This window comes from Jatropha curcas, chromosome 2 (assembly GCF_041381405.1).
Source record: "Jatropha curcas cultivar XTBG-Jc1 chromosome 2, XTBG_Jcur_1.0, whole genome shotgun sequence".
NCBI classification, from domain to species: domain Eukaryota; kingdom Viridiplantae; phylum Streptophyta; class Magnoliopsida; order Malpighiales; family Euphorbiaceae; genus Jatropha; species Jatropha curcas.
In genome coordinates, this window is record NC_143152.1 from 4,351,131 (window position 1) to 4,372,948 (window position 21,818).

At 32.6% G+C, this 21,818-nt stretch overlaps 1 protein-coding gene across 1 annotated transcript; it reads right to left on the reverse strand.

Annotated features, from left to right (window-relative positions):
- Positions 1–1,602: 1,602 nt before the first annotated feature.
- On the reverse strand, positions 1,603–18,232 carry LOC105637247 (P-loop containing nucleoside triphosphate hydrolases superfamily protein). The gene is made up of 24 exons (XM_012220661.4): positions 17,900–18,232; positions 17,295–17,572; positions 17,101–17,198; positions 15,583–15,672; positions 15,433–15,485; positions 15,010–15,075; positions 14,868–14,921; positions 14,679–14,738; positions 12,567–12,645; positions 10,881–10,948; positions 10,668–10,730; positions 10,388–10,492; positions 8,544–8,648; positions 8,290–8,397; positions 8,067–8,213; positions 6,863–7,045; positions 6,490–6,648; positions 4,953–5,177; positions 4,707–4,847; positions 4,491–4,616; positions 4,353–4,403; positions 3,899–3,946; positions 3,608–3,799; positions 1,603–2,494 (listed from the first exon to the last, which is right to left on the reverse strand). The coding sequence occupies exons 2-24, from the start codon at positions 17,540–17,542 to the stop codon at positions 1,979–1,981; spliced, it is 2,985 nt and encodes a 994-aa protein (XP_012076051.2). The 5' UTR covers positions 17,543–17,572; positions 17,900–18,232; the 3' UTR covers positions 1,603–1,978.
- Between the last annotated feature and the right edge of the window lie 3,586 nt (positions 18,233–21,818).

Consider the following 21,818-nt stretch of genomic DNA (forward strand, 5'->3'; position numbering starts at 1 on the left):
AATAATGAGTTTTAGGATAGAAGATGTTTCCATTTCTTTTCTAAAAAAGAAAAGATTTGGCATGCATATATCTTCTTCTCTAAGGCGCTTGAAAAGGCAAGACATTACATGCAGCCATGACAAAGCAGATGGATTTGTGGGGAAATGTTATTGCCATTTTGGGTATACTTTGTATTTCTTTTTTCTTTTTAAGCTTTGTCATATTTACATAGCTATATGTATTCTCATTCTTGAGATATATATTTGATATGTAAATTAATTATAAAATATGAATATATATATATATAGTTTTTCATTATCTAGCTGCAATTCTTTAGCAATTTTCTTTTTTCAATAGGCAATTAAGTGAAAAATCTAGTCCCATCATTGATAGATGATTTAGACTCGATATTATGGTTCTTAATACCAAATAGTGTTGGAATAAGTGATTCGATACTGTGAGGTAAAAAATTCCATCCTCATGGATGGAGCATGCACTGTAGGGATACCTGTAGTTAATGCCAAATGTACTACTTTGATAATATCTGCACATCAAACGTCATAACTTCCAAATGAGAATTTTGTGCAGTGAAAAGAAGGGAAAATTGCATAAAGAAAGTGAGAATGGAGTTAGAAAAATTGCCACAAGCCCAAATGGTCCAGGTTTAACTTAGAATAATCAACTTGGACTTTAGGTTTGTTATTATCATTGGACCAAAGCCTCATTTGCAATAGATTATGATAACATATCATGATATGTCCAGAGTCCAAATCAGAAATTTAAATTAAATGGATAAAGCTTTTTACATGTAAATTAATAGCCAAACGGTTAAAGTAAAAAGAATAAAAGTGTAGGTTAGAATGCAGCAGCTGAAAAGTAACAAGTGGCTTTGCCTCTGGCTAAGACTTACCTCCAATGTGTGATCTAAGCTAGCGGTTTTCTTTTTCTACATGGCGCAAATAAACTTGGCATAGTAATTGCCTAGTTTGGCTTGATATAATTAAAACGTATCCATCAGATATCGTAACCTACATATTACAATGGAAAAAGAAGCTTCAATAATCTGCAATGAGAAAAATTAAATTATGCTTACTAGCACAAGTGGAAAATCCATCGTGAAGCATACAGGAAACTTTTTCTTTTTCTTTTTATTATTATTTTTTTTAATATGTGTAATATATAACCTATCCAATGGAAGGTTGAAGAGTTGGAAAAACTGGTCTTATATGCATAATAAATTTTTCATTTTTAAAATAAAAATTGAACATAAAATAAAATGAATTCGAGTCATTTAACAAAAATGCCAAGGTCGATAATTTTCTGTCCCGCAAATGACATCAGAACGAAAATAATTTTAGATTATCTCGCCCATCGCACTTGAGAGTTGAGACGTAGTCGAGTATTTCAGGTTTTACCCGTCACTTTCTCCAAATGAGAGTTGCATTTGTTTTAAAATGATGCTCACCTACATGGAAATTTAACCAGTATCCACTAAAAAGCTAATATTTTTTGCAGCTACTTTCAACCTCATGATGCATTTTTCTCATTTGATAACGCCATTATTTATCTGCAAACGCCATAATGTTATGTTTTTGTTTTTAATTATTTTTCGGGCAGGGGAGTATTCTAATTCTTTACACTGTCATTCTATATACGAATCATTAAATGATCAAGCATTCACAATAAGACCCCTAAGAAACAATCGTGGGTGATTACTTAATACAAATATTGACACATTAGAAAACCTTAAATAAACAAAGGCACAGGAAAAATAGGCCAATAGGCTCATTTGTTGAAAGAAGAAAAAGAAAGAAAGAAAGAAAGAAAAAAGTCATTTGCAATACATAAACACCCCTGACTTTGTAATGCACGACACAAATTTCTGCACACTAACTCTCAGACATTGCTTTAGAAGAAGCTCTGTTGTTCAGACGTTGCCCGTTTCTGAAGAAATCAGTGTCCAAAACCATCAATTCTTGAAACCTCTGTTGTTCATTCTTAGTTATCTGGGTCGGCACCATTCGCCTTTTTCAATTTTGCTACAAGAACCCACATGTTAGCTAGTTCATTTTCAAGATAAGCTTCTCTTTGCTTGGATTCCTCAACTTTCCTTTGAAGCTCGGCCTCTCTTTGATCTTTCTCCACGAGAGCAGTTTCATATTGAAGTTCTCTTTCTCGACTTATAGCCAACTCTTTCTTCAGTTCTGAAGTCGGGCCAACTTGGTCACTGCGTTTCATGTGATTATTCTCTCTTCGGCCATTCCGAACTGAGCCACTAGTTCTACGCTGTGCAGGTGAGTTCTTAATTGCTGCCAGCTCAGCAGCTAATCTCTCATTATGATTCATGAGCTTGGCAACTTCTTCTGATAATGCCTTAAGCTCAACAGCAGCAGCTGATGCTAGCCCTTTTGCATAAGAACTTTCATCTGCCAATTTTTGATTCCGCATTTCCAGTTGTTCTTTTGATTCTGTCAATGAAATAACTTTTTGCTTCAGCTCTTCAATCTCTGCGACCTGAAAGATGATAAGCAAAAATCAGCTACAAACATCAAGTTATGCAGCAAGTATTGACAAATTGAAAAGAAGACTTTTCTAGCTACGGATAAGTTTACAACTATGTTGACTATGACAATATATACAAACTACAGAAATGCATATGCTTTTACAACTTATACACTAACTCCAGTATTCTCTCACAAGGAAAATATGAGTTCTGCAATTATTATAATTTACAATAACAGGCAAACTTGAAAAACTAAAACTGAAAAATTTTATTTGCAATTAGTTAATTAGTTCTATAATTGATGAAAAAAGTCTGATCAACTATTGGCCATCTCAGTAAATCATCTCAAGGAACAACAGGGTCATTATAGGAAATTTATATTATTCTCTATTCTGATGGAAGATGGAACTTAAGAAAGTTAAGACAACATATCAACAGAAGTACAGTTAGGTTTTACATGAAGCATGCTCCAAAAGACAATGTGAGGATTCTCCAAATCTTATTTCCCCAGAAACCCCTCTACACATAATGTGAACTCAGTGTCCCACAAATCCTTAGGATCATTCACCTCATATTTCTTGGTGAGACATAATTGAGCCAACGAAACCATGTCAATGCATACAACGAACAAACTAGGTAAGGGCAAGATAATGGGACTTGGCGGAAGCTGATCTCAAAGACAACATAAAAATATAGAATAGAATATATGCATACTATATATTTTACATTCTTGCTAACCACATATGTCCCTAGATCAGCATGATAGTCAAGTAGATATTGCTGAAAAGAAATTTGGAACCTTATTGCTATTGAATAGGCTGGTTAGATTTTTGAGAATTGTAGCACGAAGAGAAAGTCGACCCAGTGTGTCACGTTGGTTTCTCGATATATGTTTCCTAGAGATAGTGGACCTACAATACCCAGTCTCACTTTAGGTTTCACTTTTGCAAGATATGATACAAAAATGGACCCTGTAGATTGTGTTACTGACAAGATCTGAACATGACAGGATTATCTTGTTTTTGCTACTTTCTCAAAAAAAGTTTCTCAGAAGAACAGGGAGATCACAAAAGGGCATGATGTAATTTCATACTAACAATCACTTGATGACCTTAAGAACAAACCTGAGCTTGTTGAAGCAAATCTTCATTTCTATCTTTTGTCGCTGCAATTTCCTTTTCTGCCTGTAAACTTTTTAATTCAGAAAACTGCTGTAAGTAACTGGGTAAAGGACTACTATTTCTCAACTCTAGCGCATCAGAGAGCTGCTGCTTCAAAGAGGCAACTGTTTCCTGCAATCCTTCACATTCACATATCTGATAGAAAGGAAAAGCCTAGTTACATCTTATTCTCAACTGATAAAGAAACAATTCAAATGTATGTACATTCAGATTTGGTGAAGGTGCATTTTTAACCTTTTGGTTGAGCTGCTCCTGGATCACCCGATTATCTGCAGCTTTAACCTGGAAAGCGGAAAGATAAGATAACACTTATCAGATAAAAATAAATAAAATCAAATGGCTAAAAGGAGTAACATGTGGAAGGATTATTGACTGAGAAGTTCCTAATAACCTGTGAAATTCTTGCTGTTCCATTTTGTATGCATGACATATTGGGATATAGAACAGATTATTTATATAATGTACATTCATATCACTCAATAATTTCGACAAGATGATCTTACTTTAGTGACTTGAAATTAATACTTAAAATGACCGCAGACAGAGGAACAATAATTTCCCAAATAAACTTAAGATTTAAGCATGCTCAGGTCATTTTAATATCAATTGGTCATGAAAAATATCCTTATCATGCAGAACAAACAGTTCCCATATTATATCTCATATCAAATTTTGTATGATAGATCACCTCTAGTTCAAATGATTTCTCGTTCAATTGTTCTGTCAGTTCCGCAATTGTCTGCAGCAAAAAAACAACTCATAGCTTAAAGATCGATTTAGAAACATAGACAAGCAGTTTGTGAAACATAAATGAAGCTAAAATTACTTGGGACATTTCCAATTTATCCATCTTGCTCTCTGAAGTCATGATGGAGTCTGTAATTTGCTTTTCCAGCAAAGCAATTTGTTCATTCTTCACCTTGATTTCATCTCTCAGCCTCTTCATCTCCACCTTGAATACAAAAAGCACAAAAGAATGAATTTTCTAGGCCAAAAGAAGCTAATGGAAAGATGGATTTGGATATTGAAAACAACATAATACATGAATCTGTTCCTTTTGGGGATTCCTCGAAGCCTCCTCAGACAATCGCTTCAAAGCACTTGAATGAAGTGCCACCTCTCCAGACAAAATCTTCTGCTGCTCTCTAAGAAGATCAATCTGATCACTTGTTTTTATGCTAGTCTTGAAAACAAAAAAGGCACAGGAATTTAAGCCAGTAGGCTATGCCCAATTCATCCTCATTCAAAAGAAATATTAATTAGCAAATTAAAAAGACTATCAGCATACCGAAGGAGTTTCTTGACCAAGGAAATTTTCATCAGGAACTTCTCTATCTGGTTGAACCTCAGATGGAAGATCAGCAGATGGAGAGCTGTCTGTAAGTAAAGGATTTGAAAATCTGGATTCTGTGTGAAAATTGTTATGTTCTGCTTGAGGTGTTGAAGGTGTACTAATAGATTTTACTCCACTTGATTTATCACTGGTACTCGTCCCCATCCCACTTTCTCGTTTCTGGTGAAGAACACAAAGCATTTGAGTTTCAAAATGGGTAATGAGACCAGAAAAATAAAGCAAACAGAAAAGAACAACTATACCAACTGAAAAGTGTCAATATTTTCAAAAGCATATCCAATAAGCACTTTTAATCACATATAGAAGCCAATATCTTGAGTCAATAAAAGCAGATTCACCAATTTATCACAGGGTTTAATTTTTCAGAAGAAACATGACATATACTTCATTGTTTTGATGATTCCTTCTGTTGATTATATTCTATATGCTTCTATGAGCTGCAAAGATGACTGAAAAGCAATTTTATGTTTACCCTTTCAAAGTGAAGTGAAATGAAAAGAACGCATTGAAAAATGGCCCTCCATTAGTAACTATCATGCTAAGGCTCAGATCCTATTAAGATATTGACCAGGAAAACTATACCATCAACTTGCATGAATGAACGCTCAGCATGAAAGGTTTTACATTATAACCACATCTAACGCATTTGTAAATTGAGTGTGTTACATAATGTTTCTTCTAAACTTTGTTTTTGGCTCAAGGTAAATTCACAGGAAGCAATTTGGCATGTGTTTCAGAAATTATATTTTACTGATGGTAAGGAACGTGGGACTGAAGCATCCTCTTCAACTTAGGTAAATGAATCCTGTGAATTTCTGACCAAATCCCAGGTACCTGGAGTCGAATCCACTATTTGAAATCTTAACTAGCAACTTGGAAACTGCAAAAAATTACAAGGCTACCCCTGAGAGAATCCAGTTGCAGTTTTCTTTGATAACAACAGTGTGGTAGTGCCAATTTGAGTTAGTGAAAATGCCAATGAAACCCAATTCAAGAATATAGAGCAAGAAGAAAACCTGACCCTAGCAAGACATTCAATCATCATACATACACACACACCGAATAACTTCTGATATACAAACAGGACAAGCGCTTAGAAAGGAATTAGAAAATATTACAAAAGGTGTTCTCCCACTCCCTTGTTAAAGTTCAGGACCAGAGGAGTAGAAATAACAACTCTTATCCTTGGGGCAAATATTTGATTCAAATCTGGTTTTCTTTATTTCCCAATAAATAAATAAAGAGGCGATTTTTATGTTGTTAGAAATCAGTTATTTTTGGATTTCACCAGTTAGAGGATTCCAGCTTCCTTGGCTTCAGGTTCTCAAAACCTTATATATATAAGAATCTGCTTCAAACCCAAAGTTCGTTGTTTGTACACCATGTAAAACAAATGGATGAAATTTGGCGTAAACTAGTAAGATTCAACAAGAACAACAACATTGCTTATGAAAATCCAAAAAATATATACCCGCAGTTTTAACCAGTTGAGCAATCCATGCTTCCGGGATTTCTTCTCCTCCTTCATTGTATCATTTGTGGTTTCATTGTTCCCTTCAATAGAAACATACAATTCAATGTTTTCATCATCCAACATCAAGTCTCGCCTTTTGTATGGCAGGTATGCAAGCTGCATATTACAAATAACCAACTATAATCAGATCAAATTGAGTTGAGAAAGAAAAGGGGGGAACCTTAACACATAGGAATGTCTTAAAAAAAAAAACAGGCATCACTCTTATAATCTAGAAGGTGAAAAATTAGAAAGGTAGTCGAGATAAATTAAGTGATGGTCCAAAAGAGTAAGAAATTAAAAAAAAAAAAAATACAAATTTTTATAATACCTCTTCTTCTCCAAAGGAATGTCTCCTCCTTGGACCAGGGCGGTGAGGAAACCTTGATGATTGCGAAGCTTTGGAGGAGACCAAAATTAACTTTGTCAAGCGTTGTATTCTGCTCAACAAAGCTGCTTTTGCTTCTTCTTCTTGTTCCAATCTAGATTGCAACTTGACTTGACCATCTTCTAGCTTTATACATCACATTAATACATCAAACCATTTGCAATAACTCAAAGAAGAATAAGAAGGCAAGGTTTACAGCTAATGAAAATAATATATCGAGCAATATCATCACATATTTTCAGTTGGAATCTATGTTGCACATTTACCTTTTCACAAGTTGGACAGTGCATACACAAAATTCAGTAAAGATGTACATGGAAGAGTGAGGAATGCCTCTTTTAGATAGAGTAACATTAGATGCCAGCATGAAATGATTCCATGCAAGAAAATAAAAAAGGATAGGATTTGGCCCAGGGAAAAGTATGTATGTCCAAGACCAAGTTGGACATGGAAAAGGAAAAGAAACATTAATAACAAAAGTAAGAGTTGGAATTAAATTTGGAATGGAAATAATTTAACCAAGTTTGACTTAGATCCTTATTGCCTTGTGTTCGACTGACCAATAACCAGTATAAATAGAGTGTTGTTTGGCTATTGTATTATGAGTCCACAAATTTATGCGTATAGTGTAGCGGTAGTGCCGCAAGCAGTGTGGTCCATAAGATTACTGTGTGTGTATATAGTACTTATTTTATGAGTGTTTGGCAGAGGTTATTCTTATTAATACTTGTGCTTTTTATTATTTTATAGCAGATTGTTTGTGGATTAGACTTATGTCGAACCGCGTAATTCGGTTGTATTCCTTTGACTCCTATTTTCACGGTAGTTTGCATAACATTATCACCTACACCAGGGTGGTCTCGTCCTACACACCCAAACAATCAGAAATTTTGTATGTGAAAAAAGAGGATTGCAAATTTTCTTTATGTATATTTTTTAGCATAATTATCAAATTGATTAGGTATATAGAACAGAGTATTAAGCAAGAAATCTTGGCCCAACACAATAAAGAATCAAAATGCCAGAAATTAAGAGACTATATGGATTCTAACAAATGATTCCTAAACTCCTTGCTTTTAAATTATTTTAGTCACAAAGGCCTTCATTAACAGTAAGTTCACATAGAAGTCACATGCACTACAAGTACCTTTTGTTTTAGGAGGACAATATCATCTTCCACCATATCCTTCAATTGCGGAACTGTCACAATCCCCCTCTTCAATTGTTCTAATTCTTCCTTCAAACAGCGTATCTCATTTTGATACTTCTTGATAAGGGATTTCTCATCAATAATCTGCAAATGAATGATTATTTCAAATTTCTCCAAACAAGAGCAATTTATAGATGCATACAATCTACAGGCAAAGTACCTTGTTCTGTGCTGCTTGAATTTCAATGTGTTTTGCACGATGGGCAAATTTCAAAGTATTATGTGTCTCTTCAGAATTGCTTGATGAAGGAGTGACAGTGCAAATAAGCTACAAGTTTAGAAGATAGATAAATGGATAAGAAGGAGCCAGTTAGAAGAATGTGGCATTCATAAAGTGCAATTATGCAAGTAGGAGCATGTGACAAGCCACATATCGTGACACCAGATATACAAAAAGGAAAATCTAACACATACTGATACACGGCCATGACCACTTAATGAAGATTGAAGAAGCCTGGTCAGTTTAGAGTCCCGGTATGGAATATGACTAGCCCTCCCATCTGTCAACTTTGATATAACCTATATAAATCATAAGCAGCAAATCCATGATAAATTATCGATACAGATGTAAAATAGTTTGAAATCATGAGTGGTAATTCACTAGACTATTAGATACATGAATTGTACTCTGTGTGACATTTGTATTTTAAAAAAAAAAAAAGATAGTTCATCAATCATCATTTAAAGCAAATGCCAAAAAACAATTATGTGTGATACAAGAGAGAGTGCATGTTACGTATGCAAGACAAGACATCTACCTTTATAAATCTTGACCAACTAGTCAATAGAACAATAGGCATGAGATTATCTTAAACAAAGTCCTGACAATTATAAATAAACCTTTCAAACAACTTAAATTTTCAAAAAACTCAACCAAGCTTTAATCCAATCCAGTGGGAAACATGAGCCATGGAAATATAGATATAATACGTAAATAAATCAGTCATTTTAACAGCTTAATCACTTTTGCTTTCCCATCTTACACATATTTGAGGCTTTATGTGAATTCTATAGCAGAACCAATTGCAAAGAATAGAATATCAATAAAAATGATAAAGGTACTCAAATACATACAGATACACACTTCGTGACAAGCTTATCCAATTATTTTCATATTAAACTGATTGTTGTTAAATTCTGAAACAAAAAATAGAGGCTGGACAAATAAAAAATAGTTTCAAATCTAGAGTGGTCATAGAACAAAAGAAGGGAGAGGATCAGAGGTCATATAACTTTTATCTAGTATTTTTGAACCGAATAATAATACATTACTTGTTAAATATTTTTGATAAAATAAAATTTAAAAAAAAAAAAAGAATTTTGAATTTTAGTGAACAAATATTTGAAAGGCCAAAAGCATATAAATTTTATCTAGTATAACTAACAACGTAAATAAATAAGTTAAAAAGATCAGTCTTTAATTTTCATAATAACTTTCAACATTCATTAAAGTACACTTCCACATATAATTTAAAAAACAAAAACAAGTACACTTCAATAATTTTCTTCAACGCACATACAATGAACTATGAAACCTTTAAACCCTATCCTTAATATAATTTTAGTTTTAACATTTATAGATTCAAATTTTTTCAAATAAATGAGTGCTCTTTTAATTTTAGTATTTCCAAGTAACGTATATAAAAGGAATTTCGTTTTGCATAAATTTATAATTATTACTTAATTATGTCCTCAATATCTATTAAATACTGAGGTTATATATATATATATATATATATATATATATATATATATATATATATATTTTTTTTTTTTTTTTTTTTTTTTTGAAGAAACTGAGATTATACTTCTTAAATGAATGAGAATGCAATTTATTATATTTATATTGCTTAATGTGACAAAAAACTTGACAGTGAAGTAACCAAGACTTGAGTAGCTAGGTGGCATGACAGCCTTTGCCATAAGTGAGGATGTAGGTTCAACTAAAAATTGTCAATTATATGCAAAGAAATTGAACAGTTGAATCACAGATTTTTTACTAGTTTTGTGCCCAGTTCAACCATCCATTAAGCTCATTCAATGCTGGTTTTAACTAAAAGAAGGTTATAAAGGAGACCCAGAATGGAACAGCAGTCAGTTCCCAGTTATCCCAGTGTTATTGGCTAGTCTGTTTTGGGTCTGAAAACATTGCAACTAATATAATTGCTTGAAAACAGTGAGATTGTAGATGGTCGATCACATGGAAGATGCTCAACTATATATCTAATGATGAACAACAAAGGTGTATGAGTCCTCACAGTTCCAAGTGTTAGCAGGCTCTTATTAATGTAGGATCCTTCTTTCCGTCTTACACCAGTGGTCTCAGCTTTTGAACTTTCAGAACCTGCCAGATCGATGAGGTTCTGCAGGTATAAGTAATAAGATGTGGAGAAGTTAAAAAATATCACTGGCATCAAGAGAAGTACATGTAAAAGAAACCAATAAAAGACAAGGTAGTCAAGCAACAAGACCAGGTACAAATTAGAAAGTAATCAGGTAAATAATAATCAGTATACGAACACAAGTGATAGAAATTACCAGTTGAGACAAATTTACAGCTTCTCCCTCGCTATTTTCTCCATATGGGCTACTCTCTATTGTCTGTATCAATGTAGTTTTAGAAGTGATAAAAAGCAAAGAAATGAATGCACAAAAACATAAATAATTGATCATTGATAGTACTACATGTGCCACAAGTGCAACAATCAATTATAATTAAATCGTTCTTTGATTAAGATACTGCAAGATTACCAGTGTAAATATTGTATGGCTCCGGCTGCTGAGTAAATTAAAATTAGTAGACCCAACATGCCTGTGCTCTGTACAGAATAGAAAATTCCAATCACCAATCAGACAGAATGAGATTTTGTAACTTCTGACAATTATTTGTATAAGCACACTATTACATGATGCTTTTCAATTTTCAGTTTGATTGACTAAATTATTCTTCTATTTTATGTCTTAAGGATTTGGTTCTTTAATTTTATAAAGATTCAATTTGATTACCTAAAAGGGGTACACAGTTAGAAAGGGGAATTGGACCTGACTAACTGAAACGGACAGTATACATGGATAGAAGATGATGGAGGATAATATGAACCTACCTTATCCATCTGTTTACGTATGCTATATTATAAAAACGTGTATATAACATTTTGAATGATTCCAGAATGCTTCATAATCAGCATTCTGAAACTTGGGATCTAATGTATTGGAGAAGCCATCTAGGAGATATAGTTTAACATTACACTATTTGATGAAAGAGCAAATTACTTGTTTAATAAATGTTTGCTTTGTAAGAATCAACGTAATGGGTGCAATCAATCTGGTGTTTGGCTATATATCTCTTGAATTAATTGGCTTCAGACATAAAAACTAAAGATAGAGAGGATCTCAGTGTTAGGCAAGACACAAGGAGATATGATTTGACAATTCTTGGCCACTCTGTGGATTACCTGCAGAGAGAAAAATAGGAGAGCTTTTGAGAAAGAAACCCCTTCAACTTTTAGATGACAGTGAGAATAGTGCTGACTGGAGCAATATTTGGTTATAAATGAAAAAACAGAACTGAACGATAAAATATAATTCAGTTATTTCAATTTAGAAAATTTCAGTTTTTAGTTCAGCTAATATTTTGATAACTTTTTCAAGATTTTGTTACCTCAAGAAATTGTAACCAAAATAACTAATTTTTCCATTGAATATATATATATAATGTATGTATCTATATGTATATACATATTCAAAACTTTCTTAATAATACATAGTTCATAATTGTTTTTTAATTAACAACGTATAACTTAAATTGTAATTTTTTATCAATAACTGAATAACCACACCTATATCACACTTATGAACTGAAGCACAAGGGGGTCTACATAGGACGACATATTGTCTGGTCATGTCCGATGTAGACCATATGCTCCAGGTCATAGGTATGTTATGGTAGAGACTGCTAAAAGGGGAAGAGGTAGACTTAGAACTGCACGGAGGGAAGTTGTCTCAAAAGATCTACTTCTTGACATTAGTCAGACCAAGTTATGGATAAAGCAAGCAGAAACAAAGGATCCATATAGCGGACCCCAACTAGTTTGGGATCAAGAATAATTGTTGTTTTAACTGAATAACCAAATTGAATTACGTTGGATTAGTTTCTAAGGTATTTATTTCAAGTACAATTCCTACTTACAGGGTTTCAAAGATTTGATTAGTATGGAAATGTGTTCAATCATCCAAATGCTCACTTCTGAGTTAGAATGGTGGTTCCATACTTCAATTTTCTTTTGAAAGACGAACTTGTTTGGATCACTTAGCTTCTATTAATCTCGTAGACAGTTTTTTCACAGATTTAGTGCATGCTAATGCCAATTAATGATAAGTAATAATGTCAAAAAGTGAAAAGTGAAAGCCCTCCATATGATATGACATGAGAGTTACCTTCTCCAGCAGCTATGAGAGAAAGTGCATGAGCAGGGGATAATACAACTTCTTCCTTTATTCCTTCAACAAATGTGCCCTGCAGAGTTATTATGATTAATGAAAAATGCTTCTGCAAAAATATAAATGATGTTTTGATAAATTATTTGGTGACATCATTTGGGGAAAAAAAATCACAATTCAGGAAAAAAAAGATTACAATTCTACAAATAAGAATTGAAATTTTGCATGCTTTGGCATATATAAGTCAAGAAGCAAAAGCCTAGTCCTAACCTCACACCAAGATTTAGCCGGTTGAGAAGAACTTCCCTAGACTATTTCAGTAAAAAGAATTAGTAACTCGGATAATAATAGGCCCCAAAATCTGAGGTGAAACAATAAAATCAAGCTCCTTATTAATTGCCTTCTTGGTCTTCTATGAATATCAAAACTTATAATGATTAATTGCCCAAATATTGAGGTCCATATTTTCTTTTTCTCCTTTTCTTTATTATTTAGCATGTGGATGGAGGGGGCAATGCATTTTGGGATTCAGATTTGACTAAGATGCTTAAATGCTATGAATGTTCATTAGGTCATAATGGTGCCTCAATTGATAGCTTATAAAATTCATCCAGCATCTTTCCCACAGCAGTGATCAACAAACACATAACTAAATGCCTGCCTAAAATAAAGATCTGCCAAGCACCAGTACAAAGAGCACAACCTCCTGGCACTCCAAACCCAATGACTATTGAAAACAACACAACCGTAAAATCTGAGTCTAAACTTCATCTGTAAGCTTAGAGTACAACGAAGAAAAGTTTGCAAACCAACAAACAAAACACGATCCAAACAAAATAAAAGTGAAACTAAAGCATCTGGAAATTCCCCAATCTGCCTAAAGAGTCAATCATAGTTGCACTTGCAGCAGAAGATTTGGGCAGATACCCAAGGTTGCACTCAATGTTGTCATGCCATCACCTTCATTACACAATCAAGATTCCCTATCACAGGTGCAGGTTGGTTTGTAGAGAACTTGGTATCAAGAAGGATGAGACTTATCATCTCAACCATTGTTATGCAGCATCTTGAGAACTTCTCCTTTCATCATATACTTCTTATTTATTATGATGATGACCATTACCTCAACTTTGCTAAATATTTGATAAACCAACTCATACTGAGGCCCTAAACTGCAAGATCACAAAGAGTTTCCATTATTCTTCACAATTAGTTGCAGGCGGTCGTATCCATTCTTGATTCAGCCATGTCATTCGGATACAAGTGAGGTTAAACCTTCAGCAGGTTGTACGTGATTCAATGAAAACAAGCTGCATGGTGCAAATTATGCTTTCAATTTCAATACTATGAATTTGTGCATAAAAAGTTGCTTCTAGCTGAGACACTAGCCTCTCGACAAATACAAGTCTGGGTATAAAGTTATATAGAGGATTCAAGCTAAATGCTTAGAGGGTTCATGAGCGGCAAAATATCTTATTTGAGAGTTAGACTTAGCTTAGACCATCTTCAAGATTGAGACACAGAGTTCGCATGTCCAACTTTGTACTAACATGATCACATGGAACTGCAAGTAACAGATCATAGGCATAATTCAGAGAGCTTGGTGTCACCAACTGGAACCTTTCATGAACTAAGAAGACACAAAACTCAACTGTATGCCCAAATCTTGTAAGTTTCAAAAAACAAGTCAATGTCATCTCCTTGGCCTATCTTTCCTCTGCAATATCAAGCCATAGAACCAGACCAATCAATAAAGTTCACACCTATCAGGACTTGGGAATAGCCACAGATGAATTTCTGCTGATAGGATCCATGCCAAAGGGAAATGTCAAATCTATGTGTATAAATATGCCCATGATAGTTGTTGGCAATATGTTGTGTTTTAGGATTGTATTAGCTCACAAATTCATCAATAGTTATGATGTCTAAATTAAAAAAAAAAAAAAAGAAAAAAAAAATTAAATTTAAAGCAGCAAGCTGCGATAAGCCCATGGATGGTAACATATTTCTGCATCATGGAGTTTTAACCGCTGTAGCAGTATCACAAACTAAATAGTGATCCATCAAAGATCACATAGAAAACAAAATCGCAAATCGATAAACAAGTACCTGAGCATCTTCTCTGATTCTTAAATTTTGTCCTGCTGGATTCAACAAGTCATTAACAACCTGAAATAAGAAAATCCTAAAGGATAGTGAAGTCGCAAACAAGGAAAAAGAAGTAATGGCAAGTTCACATCAGCACTGAAAGGTAAGATGGACAAGGCATTGAGGGAGATAGAATTGGAAGAAGCTAACCTCATTATAGATCTCTAAGTATGACACACGAAGGAGGAACTCTCGGTTCGGCGTCTAAGTCACAGAGAAAGGATAGATTGGCAGTATTAAACATGGATCTGACAGATAAAATTAGACAAGTAATCGTGTTCCATTTAAGTACCTCTTGAATAATACTAAAAGCATCTTTCACCGCCAAAGGTATAATTCCAGGAGACCTCTGGTCACCCTGTCATTTGCGTATCGTGAATGTCAATGTATTGCGTAATCTTAGTAAATCAAACACACAGCAGACGGCATGATTAAGGACGCTGGCATTTGCTATTGGTCAGTGGATTGCACTTAAACATGGGACTCAACAATAAATACAAAAATATGAGACGTGATCATACAAACTCTTCATATTATCTTACGTTGCAGTCTCAGAATGATCAGGCATGGGATAGAAGGCAAACATATTTAAAAAGCAAAATTTTAATGAATAAAAATTGCATCATTATTGAGTTTTGCATGCATTATATAAATATCATGAAGTACATCAGACAAGTGAGTTCAAAGAAAAGTAGCATATATTACTGCATCTCACATGCATAGTGTGAGTTTTCCCACTGCTTGTTACACCATATGCAAAAATAGTTCCTGAAAGTACATGATTTTGAAAAGTTAAGACACTGCAAACAAAAATAAAGTGCAGAAAATCATAATTGCTAAGCAGAGGACTGTTTGTAACACATACCGCTGATGCCTTCCATAGCACCACCGACAACATGCTGGGCAGCAACATCATAGACATGACGAGTTGTAGTTGTAGGGCCAAATACTCTATCTATTAGGAATATCAGAAAGTAAATAAATAAATGAGTGTATATATATAGTGACAAATAAAGAAAAAATTTAACATGAATATGCTTTATTTCTAACATCTTCAAAAGGTGAAAAATGGAGAATAAAGCAGCGTTTGTGAACTAATAACAGTATACACAATTGCATTCCTTAGAATTTATAGAGAAACTTAACTCAAGGTTGACTTGCAACAACTGTAGGCATTATGATTTAAGGGAAAGTATAAAAAAGTACCCTAAGGTTTTGCATTTTTCACTTCAGGTTTGGTGAATTTTATTCTGTTTTCCTTCTCTTTTTTTTTTTTTTTTTTTTTTTTTTTTTTTTTACAAAAGGAAAAGGTTTATATTTTATTCAGTTAGCAACTAAGGGTCCAAAACCTTAACACGATAAGTGTATCGCTTGGTCCAAGATGACGGCATTAGACAAATGATGCTACAAGGAAATTAATGGTCTACCATGTCAGTGTCACATTAACACGAACTGATAGTGTGAAGATGTCGGGTTCTTAATTGTTCATACACTCTGAAGTGAAAAGACAAGAATCACAGGATACTTCTTTAGCTATATCCCTGTAATTTAAACTCCTTCCCTAAAATGTACAAGAATGACTAACTAGAGAAATAGCCTCAATAAACCAGGCAACCGAATTTTTATGCATGAATGATTGTTAGTAAAATTTTACAAAAATAAAAATAAAAAGTAGTAATAAAGATTAATATACCATAAGTTAAGTGTACTGAGTGGTATTTAATGACTATTTAAAACGGCTTCACATGTCAGCTGAGGGCGACAACTTATAACAAAAAAGGTTAAACAGAAAAAACAAGCTAAACTTATGCAAATGCTACGTAATTTTATTTGGAAAATTAAAGGCTTGATTATGTCCTTCTCGTAAAAATATGCTGTCTATTAGAAGAAACTAGGAATCCAAGAAAAAGTTACCTCCCACTCCCAGAAACTAAAATTTGGAATATATGCCATTGAGCAAGAATGTTTAATGGTCAACTGTCAACCAAGTTTCTAGTTTTTGATTGATTGTGAGAACCAAAGCCAAACTCAACATAATTCAATATAAGTTTGCAAGATATTAACAGTACAACATAAGCAATATTCACCAATTTCAATGCAATTTTGTGCAAGCATACAGTAGATCCTGTGCAATTCAGAAGCTTCTAAAAATTGGTAAATTGGATGGTGATTTTGCACTGAAATAAATTATAAACCTTCTATGGCAGTTTAATTGGACTTTTAATGTAAACTATTCATGCATATGGCCTTAATCTCAACATTGCCTTGTGTCTCGCAAACTTTTTAAGCAGAACATAGAAGAGCATGTTTGATTTTACTTTAGCTATTTATGGATTAATTTGAGGAGCATTAAGCTCAAATTACTGATGCAACATCAACTAACCATAAGCATATGCGATTGTTGGATTGTGTTCGTTTCTGACAATAGTTTCTCCATCAGCATACCAAGCAATCTCCTCCCCTTGACGAATTTCCCTAGGACTACATAACCAAGTATGAAATGAACAGACCACTCGCGGCTAACCCATTTACTAAGGAAAAACAAGAGAATGCAAGAAAGGGCAGTGAAATGCAGACCTTAATGGACGAAAACGAACTGTAACGGTAACATTTTCTTTGGATCTCTCCACATCTAAAGGCATGCTTTCTGAGTAAAAATACTGTGGCTTGCTTCGAGCAGACGATGATGCAGGGGAGCTCTGACCGTCTATGGAGGTTTCCAGAAAATGTTTAGAAGATGATGTCGTTGAAGAAGAAGGAGAATTGGCAGCTTTTGAACTTCTCGAACCTAACCTCTTCGATTTTGATCCTTGCTTTGACGCCATTATTGAACGAACTCAATCAACCGAAATTAACTTCACCAAATTAAAAAAATAATAATAAAAAAGAAATTAGCCGAGTAATCAACCAAAATTTGAGTTGGCAATCAAAAATTAATAAAAATGCAGAACCGATGATTTCGAAAGTTAATTAAAATAAAATAGGAAGAAACAAACAGAAAGAAAGAAACCATAAATTCTCGCCTTACAGCTCAATAAAATTAGCAATTTACTTTCAAGGGAAAAAAAAGAAAAAAGGAAAATAAAATCCAGACCTTCCGTTTGGTTACCGAGAAAATGCAAAGAAGAAAACTCTTTGTAGTGCAAGAAACAGAGAGACAAAGAAGGAAATTAGGAGATTACCTTGATTCAGAAAATAAAAAGAGCAATGTTGTGAGCAAAAGAGAAAGAGCAGTGCATGGAAGGATAAACGAGTCTTCAACAGAGAGATCTTTTTCGAAGAGACAAAGAGAGTACTACAGAGTAGATCTGCTAGAAGAGACAGACAAAGAGAAGAAGCTAATGAGTGTAGAAGAAGAACATCATCATCACTCTCCTCTGGTCAGAGTCCTATAGACAGAAGGGTGAGCCTGTGATTACTGTTAATTTAGCTTTTTCTTCTTTTTTTTTTTTTAAAATTTTATTTACATTTATATTTTTCTTGTCTTTGAAGCGATGCCCTTAATCAAAGGATAACTGCACTTTCAATCAAGAAGTAAACATTAACACTTTATATGCAAAGAGAAGTCAGAAATTAGATATTGGTAAAGTCTACATGTAGAGAGACAGAGACAGTGTGCCTGTGTGAGATAAAAAAGGTAACAGTAAAGAGCTGTAGAGTGGAGAGCATGAGAGTTGATGTTTTATTTATTTTATTTTATTTACCAGAAATCAAAATTATTAAAAATTATTTAATTTTTAATTCATTATTTTAAGTTTTTTTATCTTCTGATTAAAAATTTTTCAACAATTTTTTTTATTAAAAAATTTTCAACAATTTTTTTTATTAAAAAATTACTCTTTTTTTTCTAAATATTACTATTACAAAAATGTAGCTAATGAGGTTGGGTGTGAGTCCCAGTGAAAAAGTTACATATACCTTTAATATTTTGTATTTAGAGTATTATGTTTAATATTTAGTTTTTCTAATAGTGCATATATTTATCTATGAAAGTATGTAGTGTGCATTTTGGGGTCTTATACTCTAAAAAAAATTCAAGATTTGTTTTCATTTATCATCTTTCATTGTTATAATTTTTTCACTTAATTAGAATATATATATATATATATATATATAGGATCTACTTTAAAAATTATTTTTCAACATAAAAATAATTCAAAAAGTTTCACACTTTTAAGATGGATTTCAATAATTTTAAAACCTTATCATTTTCTGTTTTCATTATTTCTTTATTTTTTTTTTTTTTGGCTTATGGCTCTTAACTTGTTTTTTATCCATAGAATGTATGTGAGTGCTTCTCACTTAAACAAACCTCCCTTAATTAAATAACAATTATCAAAAAGAAATTTAATTTTTGTAAGGAATGATTATATAAATTGGCGTTTTTAGTAATTCACTCTGGTGAGCGGGCGGAGATCACAGGACTCGCGTGTGATAAGCTGCTAGAATAGAATGGGGATAATAGTGGGTCCCATTTACCAGTTTATTACGTGTCAGCTGTTGAAAATAGTTTTAACTCTCATTTGTAATTGGGAAAATATTTATTTAATCAATGAGATTTACAAACTTATTCAACGCATCCTCATATTTTTTAATATTAATTATTTAATTTCTGAGATTTAGTTCTCTCTCAGTTAAATGGTCCTTTTATACAAATAAATGATTTTTTCCATTAAATAAGACTAGAAAAGAAGAGAGAGGATAAATAATATTTTTTAATGACAAATGCTACCTTCACTAAAATTTTTTTTTTATTTTTCTTTTATATGATATTTGTGTCTCTCTATCTTCAATCCCACGTTTTCTCTCTTCCTTTAATTCTCGTCCATCAACAACATTTAATAGTAGGAAACAACAACTGAAACATTTGGATTCTCTCTTGTTAATGCATCAATCTCTCTGTCCAAGTATATTGGTGCTACTCTGTTGTTTGTCATAAGTTTGGTCATGAACACGTCGAATGAAAAATCAACCATTAATGATATAATGAAATTTTTTATATTTGTTTTTCACTTCAAGAAGAACCCACAAGAATCAACAAAGCGCACAGTTCACAATACCTTTGGAGCAATTTAGATCGATCAAAAAGTCAAAATTTAATGTAAATCGGATAGCTCCGATTATTCAAATCGACTTAAACAATGGTAGGATTTAAAATTTACTTTACCAATCGACTGATCCATAATCTGTGTAGAACTGTCAATTATTTTCGAGAATCTAGTCCGAGACGAACTTAGAACCATCATCAACTATTAAATGTGGGTCGAAACTTGCTGGTGTGTGTCTTTTGCAGAAAAACAGAATGGAAGGATAGGGGTAAATTAGTTACGGTTGAGTGTATGTTATATAGAGATGTGGTATTTAAAGGGTGAAAGTGCTTTAATGACATGGGTGATTTCCTTCTTGCACCGCCGCCAACCATTGGGCAAACCTCTATTACCGTCGCCCTCTCTTCTTTTCCTTTCTTATTAGCCATACAAGATGACCGCCTATGCAACGCAAACAATAGAAAGTTTGCCCAACCCACAATGAGACAAGGTTTTTGTCTTTTAGCGCCAGGGATTTTGGATCTTTTAAAGACTAAATAATTAATATACAAAAATATGATTACGAATTGAATATTTTTATAAAACATCAAACACGAAATAAATACTTTCCTTTGTGATTTCCAGCATAGTCCGCATTAAGCAAACTGCCGTACATTTGAACAAATAAATAAATAAATAGAATTGGGAAAAGATCCCCGTCCTGTACAATATTAGAGTAAGCACGAGACTTCAAGACTGAGTGAGTTGAGTCAATTTCGAAAATAATTTTGATTCTTAACTTGAAAGCATTTAAAATATAATATTTTTATAAATATTAATAGTAAACTAATAATAATAGTAATAATTTATGGCATATTAATGATTAATGATACTACTAATAATACTTTAGTTAATTTAATTTTGATTAAGATTTAAAGATTGTGGCAACACAGACAAAAATTTAAGGGAATATGGCTATTTAAAAAAGAAAAACAATTTTCAGTTTAAATCCTTTTTTTTAAATAATTTTACCCCACAATCAAGTAAAGTTATTTTTTAATCCCTAATTATTTGGATTAGGTCCGCTATTATTTATAGTTCTAAACTTAATTAAGTTTATTAAGTTAATCACTCATCATGGATTTGGGACGGATTTGGATAGTATTTTTACTACTTATATCGAATTCAGGTGAAGTTCAAGGACTCAGGTACCTGCTACCTGTTTAATTAATATTCTAAAAATATTTAAAATAATTATTTTTCTAAAGAAAAAAAAAATATATATATATACCTTTTTAATTATAATTAATGCTATAATTATATTTAATATTTATATTATATTTTTTTATTAAATCAAAATAATAATTTTATAATTCTTACTTATTTTTCATTTTTGAAAAATAAAAAAATTTTAATGTAAACGAGTATTTAAATGGGTTTGGATATTTAAATAGGTATTATAATCAGGTTTGGGATAAGTTCAATTATTAAAGGTGAATTTCTAAATGGGTTTAAGTACTTAATTTCTAATCGGGTATTTAAATGGATTCAGGTATTTATAATACATTTCACGATCATTTTATTATTTTTAAATGACGTTATAAAAAATTATTTCATCTTTTAATGCTGCTCTGCGCATCACGCCGATGCTAATACTAGTTAATTTAAATTTAGTACTTCCTCCATCGTATAATAGTAGGTCTATTTTTCTTTTTTACTTTCAAATATTATAATCTTATTTCATTTTTTAAAAGAGGATAATCTTATTTTTTTCTATTTTACCTCCATTTAATATACATCTCGATCAAAACAATTATATAATTATAATCAAAATTTGAAATAAATGAAGTGAGTATTATTGCTATCTATGTTAGTAATCCATAACTTTGAAATATGGATTATTTACTATGAGGGTTTATTAAGAAAACGCTACCTAAAAGAATTATTTAACCATATAGACTGTATTTTCTGGTCTATTTAATTGTTTAACTACTATACCCCTATTTAATCTGCCTTATTATTAATAACTTTCGATCGGATTTATTTATTTTAAGTGACATATAATATTGATTTA

Excerpts from the sequence above, each read along its gene's own strand:
- LOC105637247 (XM_012220661.4), bottom strand. The coding sequence starts at position 17,542 with ATGGCGTCAAAGCAAGGATCAAAATCGAAGAGGTTAGGTTCGAGAAGT. Across the intron at positions 12,646-14,678 it reads GAATCAGAGAAGATGCTCAG|GGCACATTTGTTGAAGGAAT; the intron begins GTACTTGTTTAT and ends ATAACTCTGCAG. Across the intron at positions 3,947-4,352 it reads AGAAATCATTTGAACTAGAG|GTTAAAGCTGCAGATAATCG; the intron begins GTGATCTATCAT and ends TCCGCTTTCCAG.